The 27,984-nt window shown below is 50.4% G+C and overlaps 10 protein-coding genes across 10 annotated transcripts; 5 read left to right on the top strand and 5 right to left on the bottom strand.

Moving 5' to 3' along the window:
- Positions 1-265: 265 nt before the first annotated feature.
- Positions 266-2,013, top strand: PIG-S (GPI-anchored transamidase GPI17; the record flags this gene model as incomplete). The annotated part of the gene is made up of 2 exons (XM_058476082.1): positions 266-505; positions 562-2,013. 2 exons carry the CDS (start codon positions 266-268, stop codon positions 2,011-2,013), a joined length of 1,692 nt encoding a protein of 563 aa, XP_058328972.1.
- Positions 2,014-2,386: 373 nt separating this feature from the next.
- Positions 2,387-3,544, bottom strand: N7468_006787 (uncharacterized protein; the record flags this gene model as incomplete). Its single annotated transcript, XM_058476083.1, has 1 exon — positions 2,387-3,544. One exon carries the CDS (start codon positions 3,542-3,544, stop codon positions 2,387-2,389), a length of 1,158 nt encoding a protein of 385 aa, XP_058328973.1.
- Positions 3,545-4,148: 604 nt separating this feature from the next.
- sod4 (mitochondrial 37S ribosomal protein mS42) lies at positions 4,149-5,266 on the top strand (the record flags this gene model as incomplete). Its single annotated transcript, XM_058476084.1, has 4 exons — positions 4,149-4,199; positions 4,283-4,463; positions 4,558-4,682; positions 4,745-5,266. The coding sequence occupies 4 exons, from the start codon at positions 4,149-4,151 to the stop codon at positions 5,264-5,266; spliced, it is 879 nt and encodes a 292-aa protein (XP_058328974.1).
- Positions 5,267-5,548: 282 nt separating this feature from the next.
- Positions 5,549-6,337, bottom strand: N7468_006789 (ubiquinone-binding COQ10-like protein; the record flags this gene model as incomplete). The annotated part of the gene is made up of 1 exon (XM_058476085.1): positions 5,549-6,337. The coding sequence occupies one exon, from the start codon at positions 6,335-6,337 to the stop codon at positions 5,549-5,551; it is 789 nt and encodes a 262-aa protein (XP_058328975.1).
- A 725-nt stretch (positions 6,338-7,062) lies between these two features.
- On the bottom strand, positions 7,063-9,258 carry N7468_006790 (putative C6 transcription factor; the record flags this gene model as incomplete). The annotated part of the gene is made up of 5 exons (XM_058476086.1): positions 7,063-7,179; positions 7,233-7,399; positions 7,452-8,726; positions 8,774-8,981; positions 9,046-9,258. 5 exons carry the CDS (start codon positions 9,256-9,258, stop codon positions 7,063-7,065), a joined length of 1,980 nt encoding a protein of 659 aa, XP_058328976.1.
- A 1,461-nt stretch (positions 9,259-10,719) lies between these two features.
- On the bottom strand, positions 10,720-11,763 carry N7468_006791 (uncharacterized protein; the record flags this gene model as incomplete). The annotated part of the gene is made up of 5 exons (XM_058476087.1): positions 10,720-11,120; positions 11,173-11,241; positions 11,298-11,381; positions 11,433-11,509; positions 11,564-11,763. 5 exons carry the CDS (start codon positions 11,761-11,763, stop codon positions 10,720-10,722), a joined length of 831 nt encoding a protein of 276 aa, XP_058328977.1.
- Positions 11,764-12,758: 995 nt separating this feature from the next.
- Positions 12,759-14,519, bottom strand: N7468_006792 (uncharacterized protein; the record flags this gene model as incomplete). Its single annotated transcript, XM_058476088.1, has 1 exon — positions 12,759-14,519. One exon carries the CDS (start codon positions 14,517-14,519, stop codon positions 12,759-12,761), a length of 1,761 nt encoding a protein of 586 aa, XP_058328978.1.
- A 1,749-nt stretch (positions 14,520-16,268) lies between these two features.
- On the top strand, positions 16,269-17,739 carry N7468_006793 (uncharacterized protein; the record flags this gene model as incomplete). The annotated part of the gene is made up of 3 exons (XM_058476089.1): positions 16,269-16,584; positions 16,637-17,255; positions 17,322-17,739. The coding sequence occupies 3 exons, from the start codon at positions 16,269-16,271 to the stop codon at positions 17,737-17,739; spliced, it is 1,353 nt and encodes a 450-aa protein (XP_058328979.1).
- Positions 17,740-18,545: 806 nt separating this feature from the next.
- Positions 18,546-24,566, top strand: N7468_006794 (proteasome activator BLM10; the record flags this gene model as incomplete). The annotated part of the gene is made up of 2 exons (XM_058476090.1): positions 18,546-24,443; positions 24,504-24,566. 2 exons carry the CDS (start codon positions 18,546-18,548, stop codon positions 24,564-24,566), a joined length of 5,961 nt encoding a protein of 1,986 aa, XP_058328980.1.
- A 952-nt stretch (positions 24,567-25,518) lies between these two features.
- Positions 25,519-27,706, top strand: N7468_006795 (DUF3405 domain-containing protein; the record flags this gene model as incomplete). Its single annotated transcript, XM_058476091.1, has 3 exons — positions 25,519-25,838; positions 25,908-26,741; positions 26,797-27,706. Coding segments are annotated over 3 exons (2,064 nt in total), but the record flags the coding sequence as incomplete, so codon positions are not given.
- Between the last annotated feature and the right edge of the window lie 278 nt (positions 27,707-27,984).

Raw genomic sequence — 27,984 nt, forward strand, 5'->3', positions numbered from 1 at the left:
GTTTGCATTTTCGCACTTTCTCTTTATGAGATTATTTCCATATTTGAAGATCGTAAATATGTGTAATGTCCCAAATCTCGTGTCAAGCAGGAGCAACATAAAAGCCGTCGAGTTTTGGTCTGATGCGGGAGCTTTCTGATATCGAAGTGGAGTCCTCGATTGCGGCCACCTCCCCTTCTCCGCCTTCAGCCTCCAAGCTGTGCGCAACCCCGTCCACACTTCTTCAGCTGTGTCATTTGTGCCGGACACAAAGAATGCCCCTAATATGAGCGCTACGCAGGGAGACGTCAAGTCTTTGCAGGCACAAGATGCCCCAGACGCCCCCAAATCCGTCAAACGCGCCCCTCCCCCCGAGACTTCGCAGGCCATCTATACGCGCTTCAAAGTGATTGCTGCTTTCTGGGCCGTCATAATCTTCTTGGGCTTCCCGATATGGTGGAAAACCACCTCCATTTACCGCGCACATCTGCCAATCCAGGATATGCTGGAGTGGGCGAACGGCAAGGTATGACCAGGCCTTCTCTAGGGGGACTTGAACTCATTTCTAATGCGTGTTTAAAGACGTGTCGCCCCGTATTTCCTCTCGAAATCCATCTTATGACCCCAACAATGCAGCTGCCAGAATCTCAGCACCTCCTCCGCACGACCCAGCATGCACTTGACGATCTGAACGAATTCGCCGCCCACCACTTGCGCCTCAAGCTAGTGAACGATTCATCTGCACTCAATGTCGAGCAGCGCGAGAAGGCCTCGGGAACCGATGCGGAAGAAGCAGATATTGCTTTGACTGTCCGAGTGCTCTCTCAAGATGATTTGCCAGCGCCCCGGTCCTACCTCCATGCGGAGACGACCCAATTGGATATCTTTTACCCACCGAACCAAGCCCCGATTCCGTCGTCCTCGAATCCTCCTCTTTCGGTATTCATTGCCCAAGAACTTCAGCAGTTATATTGGGAAGAAAAAGCAACCATTGCACATGTTCTGTCGGGCGAGACCGGAAACTTGGACTCTATATCCCCACAGCTTGCTGAGAGTATCAGTCGCCGATTCCGTCGGTCGATGAAGTATGCCGATACATATCACCTTTCGTTTTCCTTGTTTACTCCTGGGTCCGCTCCCTCGTCGTGGGACATTGAAGCAGCCGTCCAGGAGTATCTGGCCCCGCTACTCAATGAATTTGCTAGCATAAGCAACTTCACAATTGATACTCAAGTCCAGCTGTATGCCAGCTTTTCACCTATGGCGCCCTCGCCGGTATTTGAGGAGACAGAGGCAGCCTGGACCCTCCAAAAGGAAGATCTGAGCGCATTCATCAATGCCGCTGAGTGGCCGCTTAACCCAAGCATTGGCAGCGGCCCTACCCTCAACTTCATTCTCTATGTCCCATCTCCGTCCCAATCCCCGCTCGTCGTTAAAGAGAACCATGCTTCGAGCTGGATTGTTCCTCAGTGGGGTGGGGTCTTCCTTCTCAACCCGCCTCTCTCATCCGACTCGACCAACCCCTCTCACCTTTCCAAAGACTCATTGCGTCCCGCCTTCATGACCTTCTCCCACCAACTCCTCACCCTCCTTGGCACTCCCACAACCCCTTCATCCCTTCCGCTCCGCCTCCAAGCTCTGGTTCGTGTGCGTGCCGCTAGTCTCTTATTATCCGCCTCATCTACCATGGGATCACTTGCGCGCCTCACTGAATCCCTTCCATCCATTCCCATTCCAGCAACTGTTGCATCCTCCGTTTCAGACACCCTTTCTCACCTGTCTGCGGCTTGTACTCATATGAAGCATGGTCGCTTTTCAGCCGCTCTGGCCAATGCCCGTATTGCTGAGATCGAGGCAGAACGCAGTTTCTTTGAGAAGAGTATGGTTGGTCAAGTGTATTTCCCTGACGAGCACAAAATCGCCGTCTATCTCCCTCTGTTGGGACCGATAGGCGTTCCACTAATTGTTGGTCTGATGAAGGAGCTCAAGCGAATAGTGGCTACCTTGAAAGCTCGCAGGGCTAATGCTGCGTAACTTGTTTTAAGTTCATTTTCTATTGTTGCATCCTGGCATCCAAATAATCACTATATTGAAGCAACTCTTGAAGCAACTCATCTTAAAAATGCCAGGGATCTAAAAAAAAAAAAAAATAAAAAATAAAAAAAAAAAATAGAGCTAGTACTCCTTGTCTTCACAGAATTGGATTCTAGGTAAAAAGAGTGAATGGGGATGATTAAGACGTGGCAGATATCAAACAAATGGAAACAAAGAATGCTAGTCTGTATCACAAGGCAGACATGACCCCAACCAAACGCTAAGCAATGCAAACCCTAACCAGAGGGCTATCTATGTTCAATGGCTCGATTCATCAAGACTCGAGGGGTTATTGAGATTGTCAATAGGATCCTCAATATCTCCCCGTTCCTTGGCCCTTGTACCCCGGCTTCCCCTTGTTATCGTCAAAGCCCACCGCTTGTATCAGATCCGCAAAAGTAGTGGACGGCCTTGCTGTTCGACCTGGGTACGGCTCGGGGCCCAAAAAACGCTTCGACTGCTGGAAAGCCCCGGGAGGCGAATAAATCTTGATGCTCTCGCTGCTGGGCTCTCGCTGTCGAGGAGGAGTGACGGGGTCAGGTTTGGCGGGCATGGTTGGCAGCGGAGGAACATCCTTCTCTAGCGTGGGATTGCTCGTGTTCGTTGCGAATAGACTGCGTACTCGGCTTCGTACAGACCGCGTTGAACGGCCGCCCATTGAGTTCCGTCTGCAGTCATTCGGTCGTAGGAGGAAGTCCGTACGGTATGATGCATCTTCTGAGGCTATGGGGCTTGATATTCCGAGGACGGCTCCTGAGGATGAACGCTGTGACCAAAGAATCCCATTGCCGCCAGAGCCACCGGTGGATTTGATATCTGGGTTCATTGCTTGCTTCTTGAGGGAGCGGCGGCGAAGGCACATTGTTATCAAGAGCGCAAGGACGGCACCGAAGACGGCGCCAGGGAAGAAGCCTGCTGCAACGGCGCCGCCTGGGAATGAAGGACAAGATGCGGCAGCCGCACTCGAAGCCGGTGTGACAGCAGCTCCAAGGCCTGATGGGCTGGACGATTGTGTAGTTGCACTGGTTGTTGTTCCGTTGGACGATGTGCCCTGGTTTATCAAACAAACATCTTTGTGGCAGGTGTAGCCAAAAGGACAGCAGGCGTCGTTGCATTTGGGAAGCTCGTCATCAAGGCGAGTTGTCTTAACAGTACCTTTAGGGTAGGCCGTAACATTTTGTTGGCTGATTTCGCAGGTGATCGGCTGGATCGATTCACAGCCGCTCCCCGAAGGGCAACAAAGGGCAGTTGTGTCGTTTTCCAGACTAAGACAGGTGGATGAAGAAGGGCAGCAGAAGTCAGATGGTAGCTTTCCGCCACACGAGGTGTAATCTGTAGGGCAAGAGCCTGCATCTCTTGTAAACAGGCCCGTCGTGTCAAATCCATAACCTGGTTGGGCTGCGGCGAATGTTGCCAAGGCGAATAAAAGAGAAGATCGTGTCATCATGGACTTCAGCAGAAGGCTTGCCATTTTGGCGATGACCAGGAGGGCCTTTAGATAGCCAAAGTTTCTTCTCAAATTAGAAGAAATTAAGATGGTGGAAAATATAGCCCCGGACGGAGAGTATATCGACATTCACTCCAAGTTTCAGACCCAGTAATCAATAGAATCACTAACAATGAGAGAGACAGTGAAGGAGAAAGAAGGGAAAGAGAGAATGAAAGGATGTTCAATCCAGAATGAGACAAGGGAGCCTAATGGCATGAAATCCTGCCCAGCGCCATTCGATTGCCAGCTTTTTGCCCACTTCTATTCTGAGCACGCGCCGACGACCCAGTATTGGCCCACTGGCGAGTTTCACATCTGCCATAATCCCCGACCTGTAGATGAGCGGGCGCTAAACCAAATTTAATTTTGCAGAAGCAGGCAGGCCCACCACAGCAACATGTAAAAAAAGGCCGACCAGAAGAGAAGGCGCTTAGAGAAACAGAAGCTTGAGAGACATAGTTCTCGGCGCGCGGTGATTGGTCGGATTATCTAATGGCGCTAGTCCCAAGTGGGAAGTGCGTCGGGAGCGAATTTCTTCGATGGCCGCAGCTCCGACAGACTCAATCACATCTCTCCCTGCAACATTATGTTTGGCCGATTTGCCCGGCCGAGCGCTTTGCGCGCGGCTTCTCTGAAGGTCAGTTTCCACATTGGAGCCCGATTTTGCTCTGCCCACCCGGGGGGCGTAGGGTGGCATGGACTGATCGCATTGCTCTGCAGACACCTTCCTCCGTCCTTTCACGCTTCCAAGCCCGTGGCCTCCATCAGATCCCTCAATTGCAACATGATTCCTACTTCAAAGCGCATGGCGTCCCGGATTTTATGTCCCCCGAGGCCTATGACTTCGCTTGGACCCAATACCAAACCCTTCTTGTGGATAAGCTGAATTTGTTGACAAATGGTACGCTATGCCTCGCCCAGTCTCTCGCAATTACACGGATATATCGGACCAAAGAAATAGCACATGTGGCAGAATCTAACATTTTGGCGTTTAGACACCATTGATGCGGATGCGAAGCCTGGAGAATTGCTGGTCAAGTACTCCCGGCGTCCAGAGATGGCTTCGGTCTTCAACTACGCTTCCATGGCCCACAACAACCACTTTTTTTTCAACTGCCTGGTCAGTCGCATGATGGTATCTTCATATGCAGCTCTGTGCGCCGTCTGACATCTCTGCAATAGTCCCCCACGACTACTAAGATCCCCGAATCCTTCGCTCGGGACATCGTCGACACGTGCTCTTCCGTCGAATCCCTCAAGCTCGATTTCCTCGCCACCGCCAACGCCATGTTCGGCCCCGGGTTTGTCTGGCTCGCCAAGAATCTCGAGCGAGAGGGTCTGATGCAGATCTTCTGCACCTACAACGCTGGCTCCCCTTACCCAGCTGCCCATGCCCGCCGGCAACCCGTTGATATGGCCACACACTCGCCCGATGCCCCCATAGGCAACCAGTTCGCTGGCTCGATGGGCGCCCATTCCCAAAACCAGAAGAACATGGCCCCCGGTGCCATTGATGTGCAGCCTATTCTGTGTGTTAACACCTGGGAGCACGCATGGATGATGGACTACGGCATCGGTGGAAAGGAGGAATACCTCGAGCGCTGGTGGGACCGCATCAACTGGGACATTGTGTTCGAGAACTACAACGCTGTCACCTCATCCAAGGCAGCACGGCTGTCGTCGACCCGCAGCCGGAATTTCTAGGCGCGTTGAATTCCACCGTGCGCTCAGATAATATGTACTGTATACTAACATGTTCCATTTATTTCATTTCTCATTGATTTTAAAATCATTGTCTTAAAAACTGTACAGCGATAGAAATGAAATGCCTCAACCATGCATCAGAAGTGCTTGAAATGTCTCGAGCCAAAGCAAGACTATTTTGACTTAATATGGCAGAGATGCATACTCGTACCCTGAAAGAAAAGAGAAGCCAAAGAAAACGCCACTAATATACAGTCTATGACATCCAGAATGCAAACCGCTCTATTGTCCCTCATGCAACGCACGAATGCGCTTCTCAAACGCCTCAATCATAAGCCCAGCCATCTGCCCCTCAACAGCCCCCATAAGCGTAGCATGCAACTGATTCCGAAACTCGAATCGCACCTCCAGCTGCACCTTCGTCTGTGGTCCCCCCGGCTTCCCCCCAGGAACCACAGGCGCCAGCTCCCACTTTGTAGAGAGGTACTCGAAGATCCCTTCGTTCGCCCCCGGGAAGAGGCCCGAGGCAGACGAACCCCCGTCCTTGGGCTCGTATCTCGCGCCACTGCGAGCCTCCACGATACCTTTCGCGGGATCGCAGTCCACGCGCGACGTGAAGGTCTCACTGAGCGGGCCGTATCCCACCGTCAAGAAGGCCTGCGTTGGGTACCCTGTTTCCGGATCGCGGGCGGTCACCGTGGAGGCGTTAAGGAAAGGAAGGAACTGGGAGTAGGATTCCACCGAGGAGATCACTTTGAAGAGCAGCTCGGGTGAATAAGGAAGGGTGCGGTTCGCTGTAAGGACGCGCTTGGGCGAGTTGTTGCCATTGTCGCCGCCGCCGGAGGGCAGGAAGGAGGAGAGAGAGGGGAGACCGAACGAGCGGCGATGGGGCTGGAGGTATGGGGCCTGCAATCTTCCAGGCAATTGGGAGGGTGATGGGTGTGGCCGCTTGTTTGAGGTAGTGCTGATCGTTCGAGCGATTGGCTGGCGCAATGCTGCAGCTTGGGCCCTGGCTGGAGCGAGAGAGCCAGGGGGGGGACTTCCAAGTCGCAGGCACTTAGCGGGTCGCATGGAAGCGGAGGACGGGGGGAAGGGTCTGTATATACTTCGGCTGTGGTGGGAACTTGAAGGTTGCTGATCTTCTATAGAAAGAAAAGTTGCCCGCGGTTCGGGGGGGCTCAAGGCCGAGGTTCCGTCCCGGCTCTAGGAAGTAGAGCTACAATGTACACAGCTGGACTTATACTGCAAATCTCAGCAGCGTCAAAATATCTTTGTATGAGGTTCGTTTGATGAAAGTGATATTATCCTCTCGAGAATTCATTTGAAACCATAGATATCAAGCTTGCCTTGGGTGTGCCGACGATTCCGCCCCCCCACCCCCATTTATACACCTGTAAGTCTCTCAGATGCTTCGCTAGGCGTTTCAGTGAAGCAACTGCTAGTATCTATCCAAATCAAGTTTTATGTTGCTCAAGCACTATGTTGCATAGAGCTTCCACTGATAGTCTTACGGGGACTTTTACAGGAGTTCAACTCACACATGGAGTTGACATTGTTTATAATCTACGCTCACTTCAAGTTGCAAAATAAGTCCTGGAATAATCATGATTCCCATTCCATTTGAACACGCTGATCAACTTTCTCAGGTTTATATTGATACCCACAGCCACTAATGCCGGTGTGGCCTCGGTCGATCAGAATTTTAACCATGTTTTTTGATAGAATCTCTGGGTCGTGCAGAATTATTACCTGTAGCAGCACTCTGAGCTCATTCTAAAATATTGCATTATCCGTAGTTACTGATCCGGATTCATAGGGAAGCCCATATCTGCAGTCGAAATGTCTTCAAATGGTGGCCATATATCATTCGGGCTAGTCATGTCATAGCCAAACATATGACTGTCATAAAGACGCTAGATACCTTAATTAGCTTGATCTTGATTGGTTTCGCAGTGACTAGACCTACCCAATCCACCTGAGCAGGCGTAGTGAGCATGTCTCCAATGACTCCAAAGGAAGACAGCGAAGTTTCTTCATGAGGGTCATGAGCACTAGGAATGAGGTCGCCAGATGCAGGAAACGTCGCATAAGGATGCTGTTCAAGTGTAGTAATCGTTTCAGAGGAAACGTCCCCTGTAAAGATGTCAGATCACTCTCCATACCGGTACTTAGAGCTTGAACTTACCACTTGTCGGCGTAAATATCTCCGTATCATCCAGTGTCAGAGTTGCTATATTCAAACCTTTCAGTTGGCGGAGCATGACATCCAATGCTGCGAATGCTCGCTGCGTGTCCGCTGAACGATTCTGCGTTTGCTGGAAAATCCGATGAGTTTTCATCAAGAGCTGGACTTGCTCCCGTCTTTCGGGTGATCCCAAGTCACTATTGGTTGTACCTGCGATATCTTGCGATAGTGCCAAGCAAAGAATCATGGAGGAAAGCATGAAGTCGGTGTTTTGGAAGGAATTGATCATGAACCGATCCGCATAGAGCTGACCGCCGGGAAGTGACTCATTTGAAATATCGTGATGATGCCGTAGAGTTTCCGTCGCAGCTTCTATACAAGATCGTCGTGAGAAAGCATACTTGCTGTCCTGCTCAGCCATGTAAGGCCGATGTAGGACTATGCGGGATTTTTGGTAGAGTAGCTCTTGTGTATAACGCGCAAGGATATGATGGGTTTGGTCCCCTATAGACTGCGCCATAGGGCGAATGGTGAGGTATCCAGGGAGTTGGTCGCGGGCTTCCTTCAGTTTCCGATCAAGGTCCATGATTTCCTCGTATGGCGTGTATTCTCGCTTGAAAGAAAGATCCACGATCAGACCGAATGCTCCCATGAGACGCGCCTTTGATCGAGTATAGGAAGACGGTGATCGTTCTTCATCTGGTCGACCCGGAGGCAACTGAACGGTATCTTGGTCAAAGTCTTCATCCAGAAGATTTGTCGGGAGCGCAGTATCTGAATACCAGGGCTGAATCGAACGTGGAATGCCATTCTGAAATGCTACCAAAGTGTCCAGCTGACAAAGTAAGGCCCAAACTCGCCGCCTCATTTCCCCCTCCCATGGAGATAACTTGGGATAGAAGCTGGCATCCCGATGATAGCCCATGCGGAGGGCCAGTCGAATGGTGATACCAAAGAGGTAATGCACTGACATGAGCGCATCTTGACTGCGATGGAACTCGCTCAATGAGTAGAGGAGAAGAGCCTCAACTTTGTACTTCCCAGGGGTAATGTAGTTGGAATGGATCAAGCACTGAGCCGCTCGTTGACGGAACTCGTCCCAGATGGCCATGGGATCTGCCGTAAGCAAGGGGAGAGGCTCTCCACTTCGATAATGTAAGCAAACAGAAATGGCTATCATCGCATACAGCTGGGCGATCCAAGTAAAGGGCATGCCGTGAGGGTCGCGCCAAAATTGATCATATTCCCTTCGGAAAGTAGGTACATGGAGAAGGACTGTAGAAAGTTAGCAATAGGAAGATTGAACAGAATCTCTTTCTTACTTAAAAAAGGCTCCGAGCTTTTCAAGAAGCGGGACACCAGCCTGTCTGTTATGGAACGCTGGGGAAGATCCGTAAGCAATTCCTGCTTTGACATCAAGCGCCTCGTCCCAAGGAGTAGAGCCGGCGATGATTCATCGAAAGGGTCCCCTCCAGAGAGATCTTTCGGTGTCTCTGCTGCATCATTAATGACTTCTCTGACACTTTTGATCTTGAAAGAAAATGTTAGCCCCCGCCTTCGCCCATAATAGTAACCTCAATTTGTAGATACATACCTCCTCAAGGATAGCACGCCAATTACTACTATCAATATACCTTGTGCCGTCATCATGTACGAGTAGGGTGCCAGTATCTCTAGGCGATGCCTTGGAGTCGCGATCACTACTTGAAGGCGGGGTATCATACACGGCGTTATTCTGGGGCTGAGCTGTATTGAAATCGATGATCGGATCCTCCGAGCCAGTTTTATGCTGCTGAGCCAAGGACATAACGAGATTTTCGAGATGCTGCAGGCGATCTTGAACAAGAGATGGGTTCGAGCGCCCATGCTGAGCCTTGCCACGAGGGCCACGGCCGACATAAGTACATGAAGCACCCTCGCCACGCTTTGTACAATTAGAGCATGGATACGTTCGGCAGCACTTAAGTCTGGTCATTGGTTAGCATGACAGAAACAGAAGAGAGAATTGATGAAAACTTGCTTTCGATATCGACACGCTGTGCAGGAGAATTGGACCCTAGTTCTCTTCTTGGGGGCTCCGTCCCCAGCCTCAGCGGTGGGATCTTCGGTGGGTTCAGCCATAAGTGGGGCTGGCTCAGATCAGGCCCGGACAAACTGAGGAGTATAATATTTCCGGAGGTCCTATGCAAGTCCAGAGCTGTGGATGGGAGTCAAGGAGTGCAGTTGAGAGATGCGGGGCTGTAGTGAAGGCGGCGTCCAGTCGAAATTGTCTAGTCTCGGAAAACAGCTTATCTCCGCTGGGGGGCGATGGCGCTTACGCCTGGACGCAGGGCGCAAGAACCCATTCGCATTATGTAGAAGCGATTGGACATGCTAAATATTGAGTCAAGAACTAATGCCTGAGCGCCGAAGGCATTGAAGAGGCACTGGCATCGGAGGAGTGCCAACCGAGGGCGTACGAGTAGAGGGCAAATGTGACCCTCGGTTGCGGGGAGCGTTCAAGCGTGGAAATTATCCAGAGCAAAATCGTCCTTGGAACCAAATTAATTCCACTGGAATTCGAGAACCCGCAGAAGGATCTTCATTTTGGGAGGGCTTATGTTGATTAATGAGACTTTATTGGTAATTTTATCTGTGAGTAGGAGGTAAAATTCGACTATTGGGTTATGCTGGTCCTCTTGCTTTTTTTCATATTCTCATGCAGGGGAAGATCCGACATGCTCCATATATTGAGCCATTACTAGCCCTCTTTCAAAATTCTTGTGAAGTTGCCTAATCACTCAAAACAGTTAGTTACCCATCCATGACGTTGTTCTATATTGTACTTGTCTGTTGTCATCTATTGGTAGCGGAGCTATTGGCAGAAGCGCCACTGAGGCGATAAACATCTACTATGGAACAACACTGATCCGCGCACTCATTAGGCTTTCCAGAGGGTCTCTCTACCGACAACCAGGAACCAGGGGCCTTGTTCAACAACGATTCATGTTCTTTCTAGCTGTATCGCTAGCTCAGGCGGAATGCTTGTTGGGCAAGAGCCATTACGAAGTCTATCTTCCCCCATAAGTTCGAGCCATTCGAAAACCAGTCGATGTAGTAGGCAAAGCTCAGGGGCCATCAGCGGCGTCTTGGCCATGAACAGCTTCGTTAAGTTCCCGCTTGAAAGTCCCCAACAGGCCAAGGAGTTCCGACTGCTAGCATCCAGCTCTACTTCCTCAAAATACATCTATCAATCGGAATTGTGCTTTTCGCGCTCTTTACCTGTTGTTCAAGGTAGTACATAGCCACCATCAATAAGCACATCACTTCCCGTCATATATGTTGAAGCATCGCTGGCGAGATAGAGATACAGACCCTTGATCTCCTTGGTGTGGCCCTGTCGTCCTAGGGCAGCCATACGGTAAGCCTCATTGATAGCAGAGGGACTGGCCCCCATCTTGGTGTCAAAGAATCCCGGAGATACAACGTTCACACGGGCAAATTCTCGCCATTCACGAGCAAGGGATTTCCCAAAGTGAGTGACGTATGCTTTGGTTGCGTTGTAGACAGGTTGGTCGGTTGGAACATTGACAATGTGTCCGCTCATGCTTGATGTAATAATGAGGTTTCCAAACCCTTGGCGTTGGAAAACCTCGCCGGCATATTTGCTGCAATGTACAATGCCGTCCACTGATCGAAATTAGTACAACACCGGAATTTGAGTTTAGTAGCAAGCGCTCACCGTTCACGGACATCTGCTTACGGTACTCTTCTAAGGTCTGCTCCAAGATGGGCTTTGAGATGGCCATACCTGGACAGATATTAGTTGGAGAGTACAAATGAAGCTTTTCATATCGAAGTGCTTACCAGCGTTGGCAATAAAGACATCGAGCTTGCCAAATTCCTTGACGACCTGAGCGATGGTTTCTTGGACTTGAGTTGAAACAGAGACTAATATATCAGTTCAGAGCAGTTCTGCGAGTGAAAATAGGTCTCACTTACCGTCAACTTTGTACGCAGAGGTCTTAACGTTGTGTTTGGTGGCAATCTCTTGGGATCTTTGAATGGCGACATCATTTCTGCGCAGAATGAGTGTATGCTCTCGGACTTGGGGATGCTGAAAAACCACTCACGAGTTGTACCAGAAGACAACATTACCACCTGCTTCCGCAATTGCCTCTGCCACTGCAAGACCAATGCCATCCGAAGCACCAGTGACAACAACCACCTTGCTGTCCATGCGAAATTGCTCCAAGACATTGGACGGGGTATTGGGAAAAGGGCGGGGGAAGCCATCCCGGACCACACCACAATCCTCAAAGTTCATCGACATGGCAATTGTTGGCCTCAAGCTTCAAGTTTATAATATTTCTCCCGTTCGAGGCATATGTGACCAGCGTGTTGCTTTTGTTAATAGTCGAGCATGTTCCGTCTCGACATCAGGGAGCAGTACCCCGCATCGGCGCTATGATGGCCCTGCAAATCGGCGCTGAGTCGCCCGACAGGGCATCGGAGATGCAGCGGTACACAGCCTCGTTTACATCTACTCATTGGCCGGCAAGCGTGGTTGCCGCATTGGTACATTACCGTGTCTTTGGTCACCGGCGGCGATCGCGGATTAACACCGATCCCCAAGGTCTCGGGGCTGATACATACTCGTGGTATTAGGTATAATTAACCGCGTCGGCATATTTAGTCTCTAATCAACCGTACTAGTGACCACGAACTTCGAAAGCGACAAAGTCTGCCTTGCACAAGCCCCGCGTATATTCACATCAACCCAAAGTGGAAAGCGAGGAGCTTCTAGTGGCTGATATGTTCGCTGCCGGGCCATTGGTTCTGCTAGTCAGCACTTTATTATTACCTAGTTAGTATGAACTCGAGTTTTACAGTCAACAATTATACACCAGTTCTCTAGCTAGCAATGAGTGGCTCAAGCTCGAAATAACAAGGGTCCTTCAAGGCAAATTATGCTCGGGCCGACGCTTCGGTTTGTCCAAGTTGGAGTCATGATAATATTGACAGAGCTTCTGCTATCCACTGCATACAAGATACGGTTCCAAAAAATTATAACCCATAGGGTGAAACGCAGCTTCATGAGGAAAGTAAAAGAAGAGAGTGAAGATATGGCATTCCGTCGTTCCAGACGTCCAGTAATGACCCGAGTGAAGAAGAAAACAAGACAAGACAAAAAAAGACAAAAACTTCAATAAAAGAAAGGGAAAAAACGCCGGATCCTATGCAACCCAAAAGAAGGGAAATATGGCTAGAAAGAATACATGAACGTTGCTGAGATGCTGGGTATACATATGAATGTAGATAGGGCACTCAATGCGCCTCTTGTTTTCGATGGAACCTAGTGAACATGGCGCTGAGCCGGTGGCGCGTTTTGCTTCTCTTGATGTTGGGGTTGAGATTTTTGGAGTCTTTCAAGTCATCCTCCTCCCAAACCAGGTTAGGCCCCGAAGAAGGGATTGGGAGATGGCTTGGCTTTTCTGGTTTCGATTTTGGAGTATCTGGAGCGCGCACAGCTGCAGGTTGAGCCTGCGGTGTCGGTTGCTTGATGGTTTCTTCGAGATCGGTGGGATTCCGTGGTATAGACGCTGGTCGAGGAACAACAATTTCGTATCCTGTGTCCCCCACGCCATTCAACAGACTATGGCGGTTGACTCGGCCGCGGCCGGCGGCAGATGAACTTCTTCTTTTAACCTTTTCCATGAAAGCAGCTCCTGTCGAGTTTGAACGTCGTGTGAGACTCCCGTAGCCCATGGTGTCGTTGGCAGTCAGGGTGCCCATGGTAATAGAGCGTCGGGAAATCGACTTGGGTACGCTTGATCTGGTGTCGTTGCTCCTCTCTTGCAATTGATTCACATCAACCCGGTCGGCACTTGCAGCAATTGAGCACGGCTTGGAGGACGCTGGGGAGGTCGGACTTTTCGTAGAGGAAGATACTGCATCTCCGTAGCTGAAATTGTTAGACCAGCCTTCGCGAAAAGCCACCCATATTCCAGTGACGATGATCAGTGTCCGCATTCCATCATCCAACGTGATCATATTAGCCTCGCAAGGTGCGTCATCGGAAACATCGCTGATTACGGACACGTTGGAGCTCGGAGTGGTGCTACCGTTACCGGACCGGACGACGGGCGAGTATGTGTCGAACACCTCCAGCTGATTCCGAGTCATGGAAGCGATGACCGGGTGTCGACGAGTGGTGGGGTCGATCACGCTAAAGGTAAATCGCTTGGTATCGTCGCCTGTTGGTATCCCTTGGGGTGCGGACATGCGGCGATTCTTTTCCCGCATAGCCCAGCGCATGACTCGTACCCCCTGGTCAGTTTGTGCTACGAATTCGTATGAACCACTCGGAAGTGGTGTGGCTTCCCAGACGGGCCCAAAATTTAAGCATATCTCTGCTTTACCTTTCTGGCGGGCATCCTCTTGAAGCATCTGACAAATAGTGGCCACCACTTCTCGTTGATCTTCATCATCATCCGTATGGGGTGGTTGTTCCGGGCCACTGGTCATAGAACGTTCGTATAGCTCACTCATGACAATTATCAGATCATAGGGACCAAGTCCGTTTCTTCCACGAAATTTGGTAGGGAACTTCCGCGCTAGTCGAGGTAGGTAGACAGTTGATGGTAATATATCAAGAATAGGAAGAGGACGAGGTGTTCGTGAAATTTGCTGCAGTTGCAGAAGCAGCTTTGGGCGCAACTTCAATCGTTTATGACGAGCATGATGAGCTGGGTGAGCAAGTTGGTATGCCGTCTTTGTCCGGGTAGACTTGCGGGTTGCTTGAGGGGTAGATGCACGAGTTTTTGCGAGAACAGATGGGTCTTGCGAGGTTTCACCCTCTGTCGAGGAGGTAGGGCTCATGGCCACACTGGATATGACCCCAGGTGGCTGAGAAGGACCATCGGCTTGCTTGGTGCTATAGAGACCACCAAGAAAAAGCAGTGAAGACAAAGAGAAAGCCTGGGAATAGTACGACGTAGATTGCGCGGGTGGCGTTTCTGGGTCGACGCTAAGATCGTTGGTGTGGGCTGCTGCGGCGTCCGCTGTAAGACCAAGATTCAGCAGCATTCTTGGGCTTCAGCGGAGCCGACAGGCATCGGAGGGCCTCTAAAGAAAAGCCAATCCCGCAACTCTCTAGGAGATGAACATACGTTTTCAAAGATCACAAGGTGACCGAGGTTTCAGCTGAGGGGAGGTTGGCGTGGAACTGAATATCAGCCGCAAGCCACCAGTTGGTGCGAGGTGCAGGCGCAAGCTGAAGACGAGTAGCTGGGAGGTGAGGGGGAAACAGTCTGGACCGCAATCTTGAATTCAGAAAAAAAAGAGTTGCCCAGGTGGCAAGATCGAGGGCTACGTAAAATGCGCAAAATGGGGATGCAAGGGACCGAGCAGGGGGAATGCTTCTTTTTTAGTCATGCGCGGCAGGGACGACTTGTTAAACGGGACATTATAAACTTCTCTGAAAAATCGGCGGTCAGCCTTGTATAGTCGGACAGATCATAAGTGGAGCAGAAAAGCCCGCGGTTCCAAGGGACGAGGCAAAGAGGGGCCCCTTTTTTTCTTATTTTTTTTATTCCCTCAAATTTACCTCGTGTACGGGCTACAACAAAAAGACTTTTTCTAAATCGGGATCCACAGACCCCGAGCTCCGTATCCTCCGAGCACATCCGGCTGCCGACCCCAGGGCTGCAGGGTCGGAGCTGATTCAGCGCCCAGGGCTGAAGGCGTGAGGGGTCTTTTCTTCTACACCTTCCCGCGATCTCATTACGAAATCGACTAGTATGACACCAAACTTCAAGATCTGTGCATCTAATGTGGGGGGGAGGGGTGTCAGGCTCGATATTACTTGGGACTCTTGGGACTCGTGGAAGGCTAGATCGTGCGAATGTGTAGACTCTCCAGTGCCGTACGCTTAGCGCGACCCTGAACCACATGCTTATCCATGTTTCAGCGTAGAGCTTACTGCCCGATACGGGGGAACCGCTAGAGTTTTCACCAACCACCGCTGACTCGGGGGGGTATACTTCGGTGCGGAAGAGCTTTAGAGCCGAAGCTCCCTCCGGCGGCAATCGGAAGGTTTGTGGACCCGCCAGAACGTTTCCTGATCGGGTAAGCAGTTTGTCGGTCTCATTCGAGAGTAAGACGGCATCGTCTAAGAGACCCACGGACGTTAAATGCTAAGAAAGGTGACCAGGATGTTTGTTGCTAGTGGGTGAAGAACCCTGCAGTAGGCTTGCTACTTGGCGGCATCAGTGGCGTTTTCCTCACCACATAAGTCCAGCTTAGGCATCCAAATTAGCCCAGCTCCCACCGGTCATCAACCCAGAAACAAGTCGAATTTGAACGCCAAGAGAGGGTCTTTTGCTTTTTGCCACCCTCTTCAACTGAATGTATACTCCGCATGTACAACTTGAAATCCAGATCTGGATTCGTGGGCGACCCTCAGCCTTGAACGCCGAAGGCGGGATCGAAGTCAAGATTTACCAGTGTATTCGGGAATAGAAAAATAAGCACCACGTATCTGTACCTGTGGGCTCATGAGTTCGATTGAAACTGCCCCTCCCGGTGTCAGATCCACCACGAGCGCATTTCGGGATTTGAAGATCGTCCGGATCCCGCTTTAGGGCTAGATCTCCACTGACTAATTGTGCGCATTCATAACTATCTCTCCCGCGCGAGCTTTATGCAACTTCATCCCGTGTCAACATCCTTTCGACCTCGGCCATTTGAAGAGCCGTTCTTTATTATCTTATCGTGATTCGCTCAAGAATCTCCTAGATTGGTGAGACCCAGTCGCGCCATTCCCGACAATTGGCAATGGCGTCGAGTCCTCGCCGTCCGATTTCCGCCAGCCTGCTCCGACTGGACAATCCAATTCGGAGCTTGACTCTGGCTTTCCTGGTGTGGAAACCCCTGGTGTTCATAGCGGTTGTTGCCTGCCCTGGGTCAGGCTATGATACTTCCACCGCCTTGATCCATCATGAGAATGCCCGCTTGACAACCTCGCTTCCATGGCAGTTGAAATTTGCTCGTTGGGATTCCATTTACTTCCTCCACACTGCAGAAAACGGTTATGTCTTCGAGCAGGAATGGGCTTTTGGCTTTCCCAGAGTATTAGGCCTATTCGTTTCTGGTACCCACCACACCGATCGGTGTCCTATGAAATTCCACTAATTAAGTGTTAGGGATCCGCCGATCTGGTGGAACCGGGGGGCCCTATTACAACTGCATTGGTGGGCATTGCCTTGTCCCATGTCGCGCACTACCTGTCTGTGGTAGCCTTGTATTGGCTCTCGGTCAATATTTTCGGTCATGCGACATCTCGTCAGAAGTTAATTTGTTTCCTGTCGGCCGCCTTGCATATTATCTGTCCCGGGGTGCCTTTCTTTCGGCTCCATATGGAGAATCGACCTTCTCCTTCCTTAACATATCTGGCTTTTACCTCTACTCCTGCTCTCTAATCGCAGAGCAGAATGGGGGCGCCGCCCTGCGAGATGTCTATATACTTGGAGCTGCGCTCCTCTTCGCCATTGCTACTACCGTGCGCAGCAATGGTCTCTTGAGTGGGTTTTTATTCGCGTACGATGTCTTGTTCCTCTCATGGGTGATACTGACCCAGGGCCCATCCGTTAAATCTGTTCGCCGATTACTCGTGACTGGGATTGGTGGTGCCACTGTCGCCATGGGAACACTGATACCCCAAGTGATCGCCTATCGCGCATACTGCCTGACCGAAACAGACCTTCGGCCTTGGTGTACTTGGACCCTGCCAAGCATTTATACCTGGGTTCAAGGATTCTATTGGTAAGCTACTTTCCTGCTACTCTCCAATATGTGATACATACTACCGATGGCTAATTGCCTCTCTAGGAACGTCGGTTTTCTTCGGTACTGGACTATTTCCAACGTCCCTCTTTTCTTGGTGGCCGCGCCCGTGCTCACATTGATGGTGGTCTCGTCTCTATGGGCATTACAGACACCCCCGAGCCTCGGGTTAGAGCCGGGCAAGCAGTCGCCTTCGCCTCTTACCCCGGGCTCCATGCTCTTCCGCCTTGCCGTGCCTCAAGGTTTACTGGCAGTCCTGGCCATGACGAGCTATCATGTTCAAATTGTCAACCGAATCTGCTCGGGGTATCCAGTATTTTACTGGTATCTTGCGTCCAATGCGATGGACAGCTTAAAAGATTACCGCAAAGGTCATCGTAACTTGACCGTCACGGCGCAGGCCATGGTAGGCTATGCATTGATTCAGGCGGTTCTTTTCGGCTCTTTCTTACCGCCTGCGTAGAAACTCGCAAGGACTTTCCAAAAAAAAAATTCTTAGAAATCCACATCTGACTTGGGTATCATAAGGCCAGTTGATTCTATTGTGTTCTGTAGACTCCCTCGCCTTTGTCCACCAATCTACCCGGGCGCCATGCCGGTTGCGTAAACCGCATCTGCCTAAGCAAAATCAGGCCTCTTATTAGGCAATCTGGGCACATGGGATACTACCGCCCATTTTGCCTTGAAATTCCTCTTGAACCATTTGTGCCCTCTAATCTTCTTAAATACCGTCCTGGAGTCCAAATTGACTGGCGAGTCCCTCTCAACGGCCATATCCACCCCATTCGACGCGGGTCTCCAGAGCTGGCCAAAGCTCTTTTTCCTCCCGCTCTGGACCTCATCTAGTTATGTCATCCAGCCTCTGAAACCTCTCCTTTGACCTATCTCACTCCTGGAACTGCTGGGAGAACCTCCGGACTTCCGACCGATTTAACGTTCTTCTATCCTTCCCTCTTACGTCTACGAATTCTCTCTCGGTGCGTTTCCGCCCCCACCGCCGTCAGGTCGCGAGTACCTCATGCAAAGCTGCGTCTGCAACCGCACCGGCTTTAATTCCCGTATCCTTCAGACTGGAACTCCGAGTCTCGAATTGTGCAGAGTCTTCATCGAGTGAGTCATGAGCCCATGCCATACTTGTCAGTGAATAGCACCACCGGCTAACGCATCAATACTGATGTAGTGTCCGTTTGACCTCCACGACGATCCTCATCGACATCATCTCCACACCTAGCTTGCTTGACCTCCCATCGTTTTCACTCCAATGCGATTATGGACGCCTCAACCCCCAAGGCGATTCTGACCTCCGAGAATTTCGCGCATGCACAGGAGATCTCACGGGCCACCTCACCCGGGGGTGAACCGTCCACTATCAACGGCGATGGCGAACCTAAAGCTCGTGTCCGTCCTCGCACTTACCCCTACTTTAAATATCTACCCTATCAACTAGAGGATGAAGGCGAGCGGGAAAAGGCCCTCCGCGAGATTCTGAATCAGCTCTACATCTCTGTGGAAGCTGGAGATTTCAGTCCCGGAGCTGTCCACTGGACACGCGAGCTGCGAGGATGGCTTTCACTTAAATTTGATCCGAAGCGCAAGGACCGAGTAAATCTCGTGAAGCTCTATTATGAACTTTCTTTGGCTCCGGGCATCGACCCTAGTGTCTCAGAGCGCTTCGCCAGCATGTTCATGCTTCTTACAAAGTTGGTTTGCTCCGCCATTTTCGCCCCCAATGGAGAGGTACTAATAAGATTGCACCCCAGGCGAAAGCACTACCTCAAGCCAGTGAAGGACCTCATCCTGGACTGGAGACCACTTTACAAAGAACTCAAGGCCTTCGTACTCCCCGCTGAATCCGGCCTCGTGCATTCGACTAATCTCAAGCGAAATGTGAAAACACTGACCAAGCTTTGCGCATTCGCGCAGCTTTTCATTGACCCGTGCGAGCTCCCTGCGATGCTTGAAGAATTTCTTCCCCATTACACAACCTCATTTTCCGAAGGCGCTTTTGTGGTCGCCGGTCTGATTAATTTGATGCTTCCAACATCTCCACCACCAGCCGACCGGGAAGACCTATTACCGCAAAATCACTTGCCCACCCAATTCCATCTGTGGTCACTCGTTGGTCGCTCGAAGACATTTGACACCACCTACCTCGATTATCTGTCTCGACTGGCTCGGGACTCACTTCCAGCCGATCATATTCCATTTTCAGAACATGGTGTGTTTACAAAGGAGCAGTCGTCGCTCATTTTTACAGCGGTCTTGAGACTGCTTGAGATCCCCGTAGGCCAGTCTACTTCACCATACAGTGCTCTAGTTGATATCTCCTCCGGGCTCGGTATCATGCTTGACCGCGATACCCGAAAGCATCCGGTGGCCCATCATATTGCTCGATGGATCGTCATGTCACTTTCTCCTGCCTGTCTCGAATCAGAAGATTCGATTCTCACTCAACTCGAAGGTCTGATTCAAGCTGTTGAGACTTTCTTCCATCCTTCCAATTCCGGCAGCTGGACCAAAACTCTATCGCAGCTCGTATATTACCTGACAGATTTCTTTGTGATGCGCTGGAACCGCGAGCAGAGTGGTGAGATGGATGTCCCAGCGGAGCGACGACTTAATGAAGCATTGAAGCGTCGATTCGTTATCTGCCTCAGAGATGTAATTTTCATGGGTATTTACGCCAAAAGCAGCACCGCCATGACTTTCTCTCTCTCGACACTTCAGGGCCTTGCGTACTTGGAACCACATCTCATTCTGCCAGGTGCTCTCCAAAGAATTTATCCTTCCCTTCAAGGACTAGTTGAGGTACATCGGACAACGTCTTCCCTACGCGCTATGCAAGTACTTTCTCGCGTTATCACCCGGTCTAGAGGATACCGCTGTCATATGACAACCCTTCTTGGGCTAGCCTTGCCTGGTATAGACGCCAACGATCTCGAGAAGTCTCTCCATGCTCTATCATTCATTCAGTCAGCGTGCTATAATATCCCCATGGTGGATATGACTGCCGGGCGAGAGGATGTCAACTGTAATATGCTTGCGATGCAATGGATTAGCGGCGAAATGGAGAGAATGGAGGAGCAAGGAGCAGATGTACAGCTCAATTATGAAACGGAGTTGGATGATGAGACTGAAGAGTTAATTCTTCGCTCATCGACTTGCGGCTTCGGCGATTTCATAATCTCATTCCTGGGGCGAGTCTTTACACTCCTGGAAAACCTCCCGGACGTGACAAGAGTCCGCAATGGCTCACCAGAGGAAAACATTGTCAACACTCTCCCTGCTACTTTCATGCCCCTCTTGGCCTCTCTTTCGCCGGAGTACTATGATATCGCTCTGTCAAAGATTGTGGATTTCGTCTCCAACCACGTTATCCACCAGGCCCGTGATGCAATGGCTTTCATTTGCAATGCCCTTTGCAAAGTTAACCCCGAAAAAGCTCTCAAGCGCTTCATTCCTGTCCTCACCCAGGCGATCCGCACCGAGATCGAAGAGAATGGCGCTGGTTCGACCAGAACTACCGGAACAGATGTTCTTCCACGCGACCGCGGCTTAGTTTGGAACGTCAGTATGCTGAGCATGTGCGTGGTCCATGTGGGCGATGCTGTTCTGGCTCACCGACAGGAACTATTCGACATTGCTGTGTACATGCAAAAGAAGTGTCAAGGCATTCCTACAGTGCACATCTCCAATTTCATTCATCACCTCCTGCTTAATCTGACTGGAACCTACACCAGAGATTTTTCTCTCTACGAGCCATCAGATATCAAGGATGGCATTCAGCCAAAGCATTGGAGCTACATACCCAGTGTGGAGAAGCTGAGCATACAGTGGCATGTTCCGCAGCGAAAAGAGCTTGAATTCGCAGTGGAAGTATTCGAGAATCAAGCAGAGTCTGCTCTCCGTCATCTGGTGGGACTGACGAATGAGACATCGAGCATCAAACGCGATGGTAGTGGAAAAGAGTGGTCGGATGAGGTCACCCGCAATTTGGTCCTTCTCCGTCTTCTCCTTTCTGGTATTTCGGTACTTTTTGACCCCAAAGCTGCCTCAAAGACTTCGCCAGAGCTTGCAGATGTCGTGGATGCAGCCTCGGCCAAGTTTTCCGATGGTTTTAATGATGCAGACTTTAACGGGCTTAGCGAGACGGAGGCCGACTCTCTGCTTGATAGCTCAGATGAGGTATCTGCTAAAGAAAGTTTTACTTATCCTACCGGCTATCCTCTTACTGAAGGTGATGCTCTTTACAATACCATTCACGGACTTCGTGAACGAGCAGGCTGGGTACTCCATGAGGTGCATCGGTTCTTGAGTGACAAACAGGAAGATGATGTACCGTGCTTCGGAGCACTTTACTCAGCCTTCCGCTCTTGGTTCGTGGATGTTGGCATCGAAAGATCCGCCCATGTCTTGGACCGTGTCACCCGACTTCTCGCCGCAGATATCCACCCATACAAGATGAGTGGAATTCGAAAAGACTATCCAAGAGCTTTGCTTGTGCGCAGAGCCAATGTATATCATCTCCAACGCCTGCGACACAATGCTGCACCACGCACGCGGTCCAAACTCGACGAAATTCTTCTATTTGACCTTGCGGAATCCTGTGTGTCACTTTACACAGAGACCCGCCGCAACGCTCAGAATGCTGGAGAATCGGCGCTCAAGTCTGTCTGGGGTGCGCGATCGCTCATTATTCCACCTCTTTTGAAAGCATTGCAGAAAGGTGTACGGGAGAACGACCATGCCCGTATTAAGGGCGCTTTATACTCTCTTCTTCTTAGTAGCGTCGCTAAGACTGCTGGGCGGAACTGGAAATACACTCCAACCCTCATTCGAACCTTCATTGAGGCAAGTGCTGTCGATAAGCCCTCCGTGCAAAAGATTTGCTCCACTGCTGTGTTCCAAATAATGGACTACGGCCGTGCCATGGAGCGAATGGCTATCCTTGACCAGAGCATTGTGGAGGCCATTGCACCGGCAAATGATGTCACTTCTGAAATTGAGCAGAAGCGCAAGGGCATCAACAACAAGAGAGCTTCTATCGAAAAGAAGAAAGCCGATCTCGCGGAAGAGTTGGTTAATCTCGCACGGGTTTCACACTGGAAGATTGCCAGTCGCGCCGCGACCATTGTCATCACCATGGGTCTTCGCTTCGACTACATTGCTAGCGAAAATTTGATCGAGCTGGTGACGCTCGGCTCGATTGACGACCACCCAGGTCTGCGTGGCATGTACTCGCAAGCTCTCATTGCCCTCTTCACCATGATTGATGTACGTGCCATCTGCAGCCACGAGTACAAGAATTACATACTGGGTCATCAGCGCTTTCCTGCAAAGATAAAGGTGGCAACCCGTCCTTATGAAGAGGGATGGACGCAGGAATATTTGTCTAGCTTCGCTAAGCCAGAGGCTGAATACTACGTTGACCATGATTACCCCGGTTGGCTACTATGGTCCAAAACAATGCCTGCTTACAAGTCCAATGTGGAACGAGACATCGAATATGATGAAGTGGAATGGAATGTCCGAACGCAGATGGGCAAGTTGTTCACTCGCGAGTGGTTCTCCAAATTTTTCAGGTATCTGAAGCAAGAGCCTCGGGATCCATCGGCAGACAAATTCCGGATGTCCTGTGCCATGATGCTTCTGTATGCCTTTGAGCTTCTGCTTCGGGACGGTCTCACAGCTGCCTCGTTCAAAGATATTCAAGAAGAGATCCAACTCGTATTCGAGGATGGTAGTGATAAGCACCAACACCGTGCTACTGCAGAAATCCTTGGGGCGCTCATCAGCTCTGTGGCTGATACTACAGTGGAAAGGCGAGCTACAGTTTGGGAGTATGTTTTCCCTATCGTGAGGAAAATCTTCAGCGATGGCCTCACCCCGGAGAACTCTGGCTATTGGACCACTTTTCTTCACATGATCCTGCAGTGCCGTGATCCTCGACGAGCTTGGCCTTTGGTTGACTGGTTGGCTAGCTTCCGATTGGACATGTCGACCAATGCAGCCTTCAAGGAGAGTTCCAAGATTAATCTCCTGCATCAGTGCATCATAGATGCTGGTTGGCACTTCCAACTCGATAAGCCGATTGTGCAAGATTTCCTCGCCCATTTGGATCACCCATACAAAGGAGTCCGTGAGGCTATGGGCCAAACCCTTGCCACCATCTACCGCACAAGATACCACGAGTCTTACCCAGATCTTCAGCACCTGTTAGACGACCAGAGAAAGGCTTCGTCGGTTGGCAGCTATCCGTATCGTCCTTCTGATGAGTTTTCCGCTATGGTCCGGGGCGTTTTCGATAAGATTGAGGCTTGGCGACACGACCGAGTCCCAGGCCAGCAAACTCCATCGTCATACACTTCGGGTAGTAAAACGGTACTTCTGTGGCTGGATTCAACATTGTCCTCCCACGAATGCACACAGCTTGTACCGTTCTTCCCCGACGTGTTTACCGCCCAGCTTCTGCACATGATGGATGTCAAAGAAGACCCTGAACTACAGTCTTTGGCATACCATGTTTTCCGCCATCTTCCTAACATTCCATATCCAGCGGAGAAGAACTCTCAGTTTATTCAATCTCTTATTCGTATCGGCCAAACATCAACCTCATGGCACCAACGTCTCCGCGTCATGATCAACATCCAAATCATCTATTTCCGCCGTTTATTCCTCCTCGACTCCTCCGACCGAGACAGGCTATTTGAATGCATCGCGGCCATGCTGGAAGACCCCCAGCATGAAGTACGAGCTGGTGCTTCAGCCACTCTTTCTGGTATGATCCGTTGCTCGCCTGTCTATCTACGCAACAAGATGGTCCACCGATTCCAAGAACGCTTCACCAGGGTTCTGGCCGAGAATCCCCTTCCGAAGAAACCCAGGGCCATCCGGTCCGGTCTATCATCTGCAGTGTCCTCAGGTGCTGGAACTCCTACGCCCGAGCACAACCGTCTGATTATCGTCCGTCACGGAGCGGTCCTGGGATTGGGTGCTCTCATCCAGGCATTCCCTTACAACAGTCCTCCTCCCAGATGGATGCCAGAGGCGCTCACCACTCTGAGTATTCGTGCTGCCAGTGATCCCGGTGTTGTCGGATCTAGTGTTAAGTCAATCATCAGCGACTTCAAGAAGACACGACAAGATACTTGGCATATTGATGCGAAGGTATGTCCTTATTGCCAAACTTCAATTCTAGAATATGTTTATCTAACTTGAACCATCTAGGCCTTCACCTCCGACCAACTGGAAGATCTCTCTGGCGTCCTCTGGAAGAGCTACTTCGCATAATTGAATGACACCACCGCCCGAGAGGCTTCGACCGCCTGGAAAATATCCATGGTCTCATCATCAGCATAACAATTAGCCTCATGCCTTGTGGGTACGTGGTTACAGCATGGAGATTACATCTCGACAGACAATCTTCTGTCCCACTTTGTCATTGAAACAAGAAAATTCTATGGAGACTTCCCTGTTCTTTGTGTTGGACATACCCAGTGGACTTTAACAACCTCAGTTGCTATTCAACCGCCTTTTTTTAAGCTTCGTAATCGTACATTCAACTTAGAGCGTGCTCCGGGTATATTCTTAGACATAAGGTGCCCTGATGATTTAGGTGTTTCAACATCTCCTATCTAGTTCAAGTTCTTGTAGCAGTGCAGGATTGGACACGTTCAGTGTTCCACTGAAGAGGTTGTATCACCTCTCTGCTACCAGCCTCTCCTGGTCGACGATAGCTGTACAGTGATGTTTTATGAGTATTTGCATCGTGATCATGACTATGCTGCGGCCTCATGACTAAAAAATCATTCAAACGTGCTAGGGTTCAAACACTAAAGAAATATTGCTGCATAGCACTATAAATAAGCTCTGAAGGGCATTTTACAATATGCAAATGCTTGAATCCCCTTGTCTAACATGCAAATATTGGATTAGGAGGGAGAAGGTATTAGACCCGTAATTTTTGATGCGTTTGTTGCCCAAATAGCAGGTCGCGACGCAGTCAAGGCCGCGTCGTGATGACATCGCCCTCTCACCCACCGGACACTTGTTCCTACCTGTCGTTCCTGACAATGCCCTGAAACATTCATTCTACCACAATCAGGGTGCTTCCTTCTAGAAGGCTCTCATTCATTTGTGCTTCCAAAAGCAGGACAGCCTGCTGTGACACACGCTCGTTCTCCACTACTCACCTCAGGTCTCAGGTCATGGTATTTCTCGATCCCCAATCTACTCTGATAGTGTGACCCAAATTGTCATCATGCGTCGTAAGGATCAGCTTGGTTTCCAAACCCGGGGCTCATTTGCTGCTCGTACACGTCGGTGGAAATCAATCATATACTGGGCTGCTTATCTTCTCGCCGTGTTTACTCTCTTTGAAGTCTACTCTTCCCTTGCAGCCCGTCCAGAGCTATCGCCGTTTTATTGGCTCAAGCCTCACGATCATCCTCACATTCTTCGACCAGGCCAATACCGAGGAACCAATACGCATGATCCCATCTTTGAGGCTCACAATGAAGACACTGAAGAGGTGGACGATATGGGTAACCTCCATGACCGAAGGTTGGTGAACGGTATCTTCCTCGTCTATTAGAAAATCCATATGACCTGATATCTTCTTCAAACCCTCAGAAATGAGCAGTTCTATCTTGGCGGCACCTTAAATCTCACCTCGGCTCTCCCTCCTGATCCTCACCCGATCCCATTGATCTTCGACCCTTATCCTGCCTACAACACGCGCAAATGGAAGAAACAACATTATGGCCGCTTCACACCTTGTATGGGTCCGCGGGGCCGTGACCTCGACCGCACGAAGACAGAAGACATGATGCTCGTGTACAAGGGCAAGCAGCTCGGCTTTCCAGAGCCAGTCTTCGGATCTTACGAGGCTATAGGCCTTGACGGGGAGGTCTGTACGGACCGCTACTCGCGCTATGGGGCGTATGGCCACGACGAAGAAAGTGAAGAGGATATCCCTGGCTTTGATCGGCCGCCTATGGTAAATTGGCAGGAGGTCGACTGGTATGAGCTCCAAGCCGATTGTGTTGCGAGGAACGCAGAACGGTATCGCTCGAGCAGCGTTTTGAATGAAACACAAGAGCGGCCTCTCTCGTTTGAACTTAAACAATCGCCAAGGAAGAGCGTTGGAGAGAACCCCGGGTCGACGACTCAGAAGCGCCACCACGCGCGATCTGCGGTGCTTGTTCGGGCGTGGAATAATATGTTGTGGACTAATGATTTTCGCGAATATCTCCGAGCTTTAATCATGGAGCTTTCGTTACACTCTGGCGGAGAGTACGAGGTGTTCCTCCTGGTTCACGTGAAGGATGATCAGTTGCCTATCTTCTCTGATCGGAAGACAATCGAGGAGCTTCGAGACTCTGTTCCCATTGAATTTCGAAATATTGCGCTCTTTTTCAACAACAAATTGCTCGAGGCTTGGTATCCGAAGATTGAAGAGCATAGGTAAAGTATCACTAAAAGCACTGTCATGAGAGTGCCGACCCTAATCGATGTATAGCCCAATGTTGCAGCAGCATCAGCCTATACAAATATTTTCCCAATTGTACCCTAACTTCGACTATTACTGGCAACTCGAAATGGATGGTCGGCACACAGGGCACATCTACCACTTCTTCGACAAAGCAATTTCCTTCGCGAAACAACAACCCCGCAAATACCTCTGGGAAAGAAATGCTCATTTCTACCTTCCAGCTGTCCATGGTTCATGGAGAAACTTCACCGAGTTCGTCCATAACAGTCTCCCAAACTCCGAGAACTCAACATGGGGCGCGCCCTACGGAACAGGTATTCGACCCATGGGGCCGGAGCCTCCAGTCGAACACCCCGACAACGACAGCTTCACATGGGGCGTCGGCGAGGAAGCAGATTACATCACCTTCCTCCCAATCTTCGACCCCAAAGGAACAAAATGGACGTTCCCCGACCTAGTCTGGAATTTCAAATTCGGGCTCGACACGCCACGCCGCGCCTCCATTATCACAATGGGCCGCTACTCGCGGCGCTTACTGGACCTGATCCACCACGCACAAGCTACTCGTGGCCTAGGCCTTGCATCTGAGATGACGGGCTCTTCGTGGTGCCTCTTCCATGGGCTGAAGGCCGTTGCCATCCCGCAGCCTATTTGGGCAGATGGTAAGTGGACGCCACTTGAGTTAAACCGCATCTTCAATCGGGGGCCGCCGGAGAACAACAATGGTTTGGAGGATAGTATTTGGAACTGGGATCATCGGTTCGACCACATCTTGTACCGGCTCTCATACATGTTTACCTCGCACACTGGGGAGGATCTTTACAGACGCTGGCTTGGTTATAGGACGGCCGAGAACGAGGGCGGGAGAAAGGCAAGTGCGCCTATATACGTCTGTCGCTATTTTGATATCCAGCAATTACTGACTTCGGTACTATAGTCGACAGAAGTTCGCTATGGACGTCATTGCTTTCCGTCTATGTTTCTACATCCTGTCAAGAATCCGGATCAGAAGATGGGGCCAGATCGGGCAGTACCACGAATTTCTTAGCTGAGGAGGCGTACTCTTGAGTTTTTCCACTTTTTTCTTTTGTCTTCTCTTCCTTATTTTTTGCTTATCTACCGGACTCGAGTGAGGTCTATGTACAACATCAGGCATGTTTTATTAACTATTTCGAATGAGTAATACATAATACCAGTGATCATTACGGTCTACTA

This window comes from Penicillium chermesinum (assembly GCF_028974085.1).
Source record: "Penicillium chermesinum strain IBT 19713 chromosome Unknown utg000005l:1.0-4115287.0:1.0-4118363.0, whole genome shotgun sequence".
Lineage (NCBI taxonomy): Eukaryota > Fungi > Ascomycota > Eurotiomycetes > Eurotiales > Aspergillaceae > Penicillium > Penicillium chermesinum.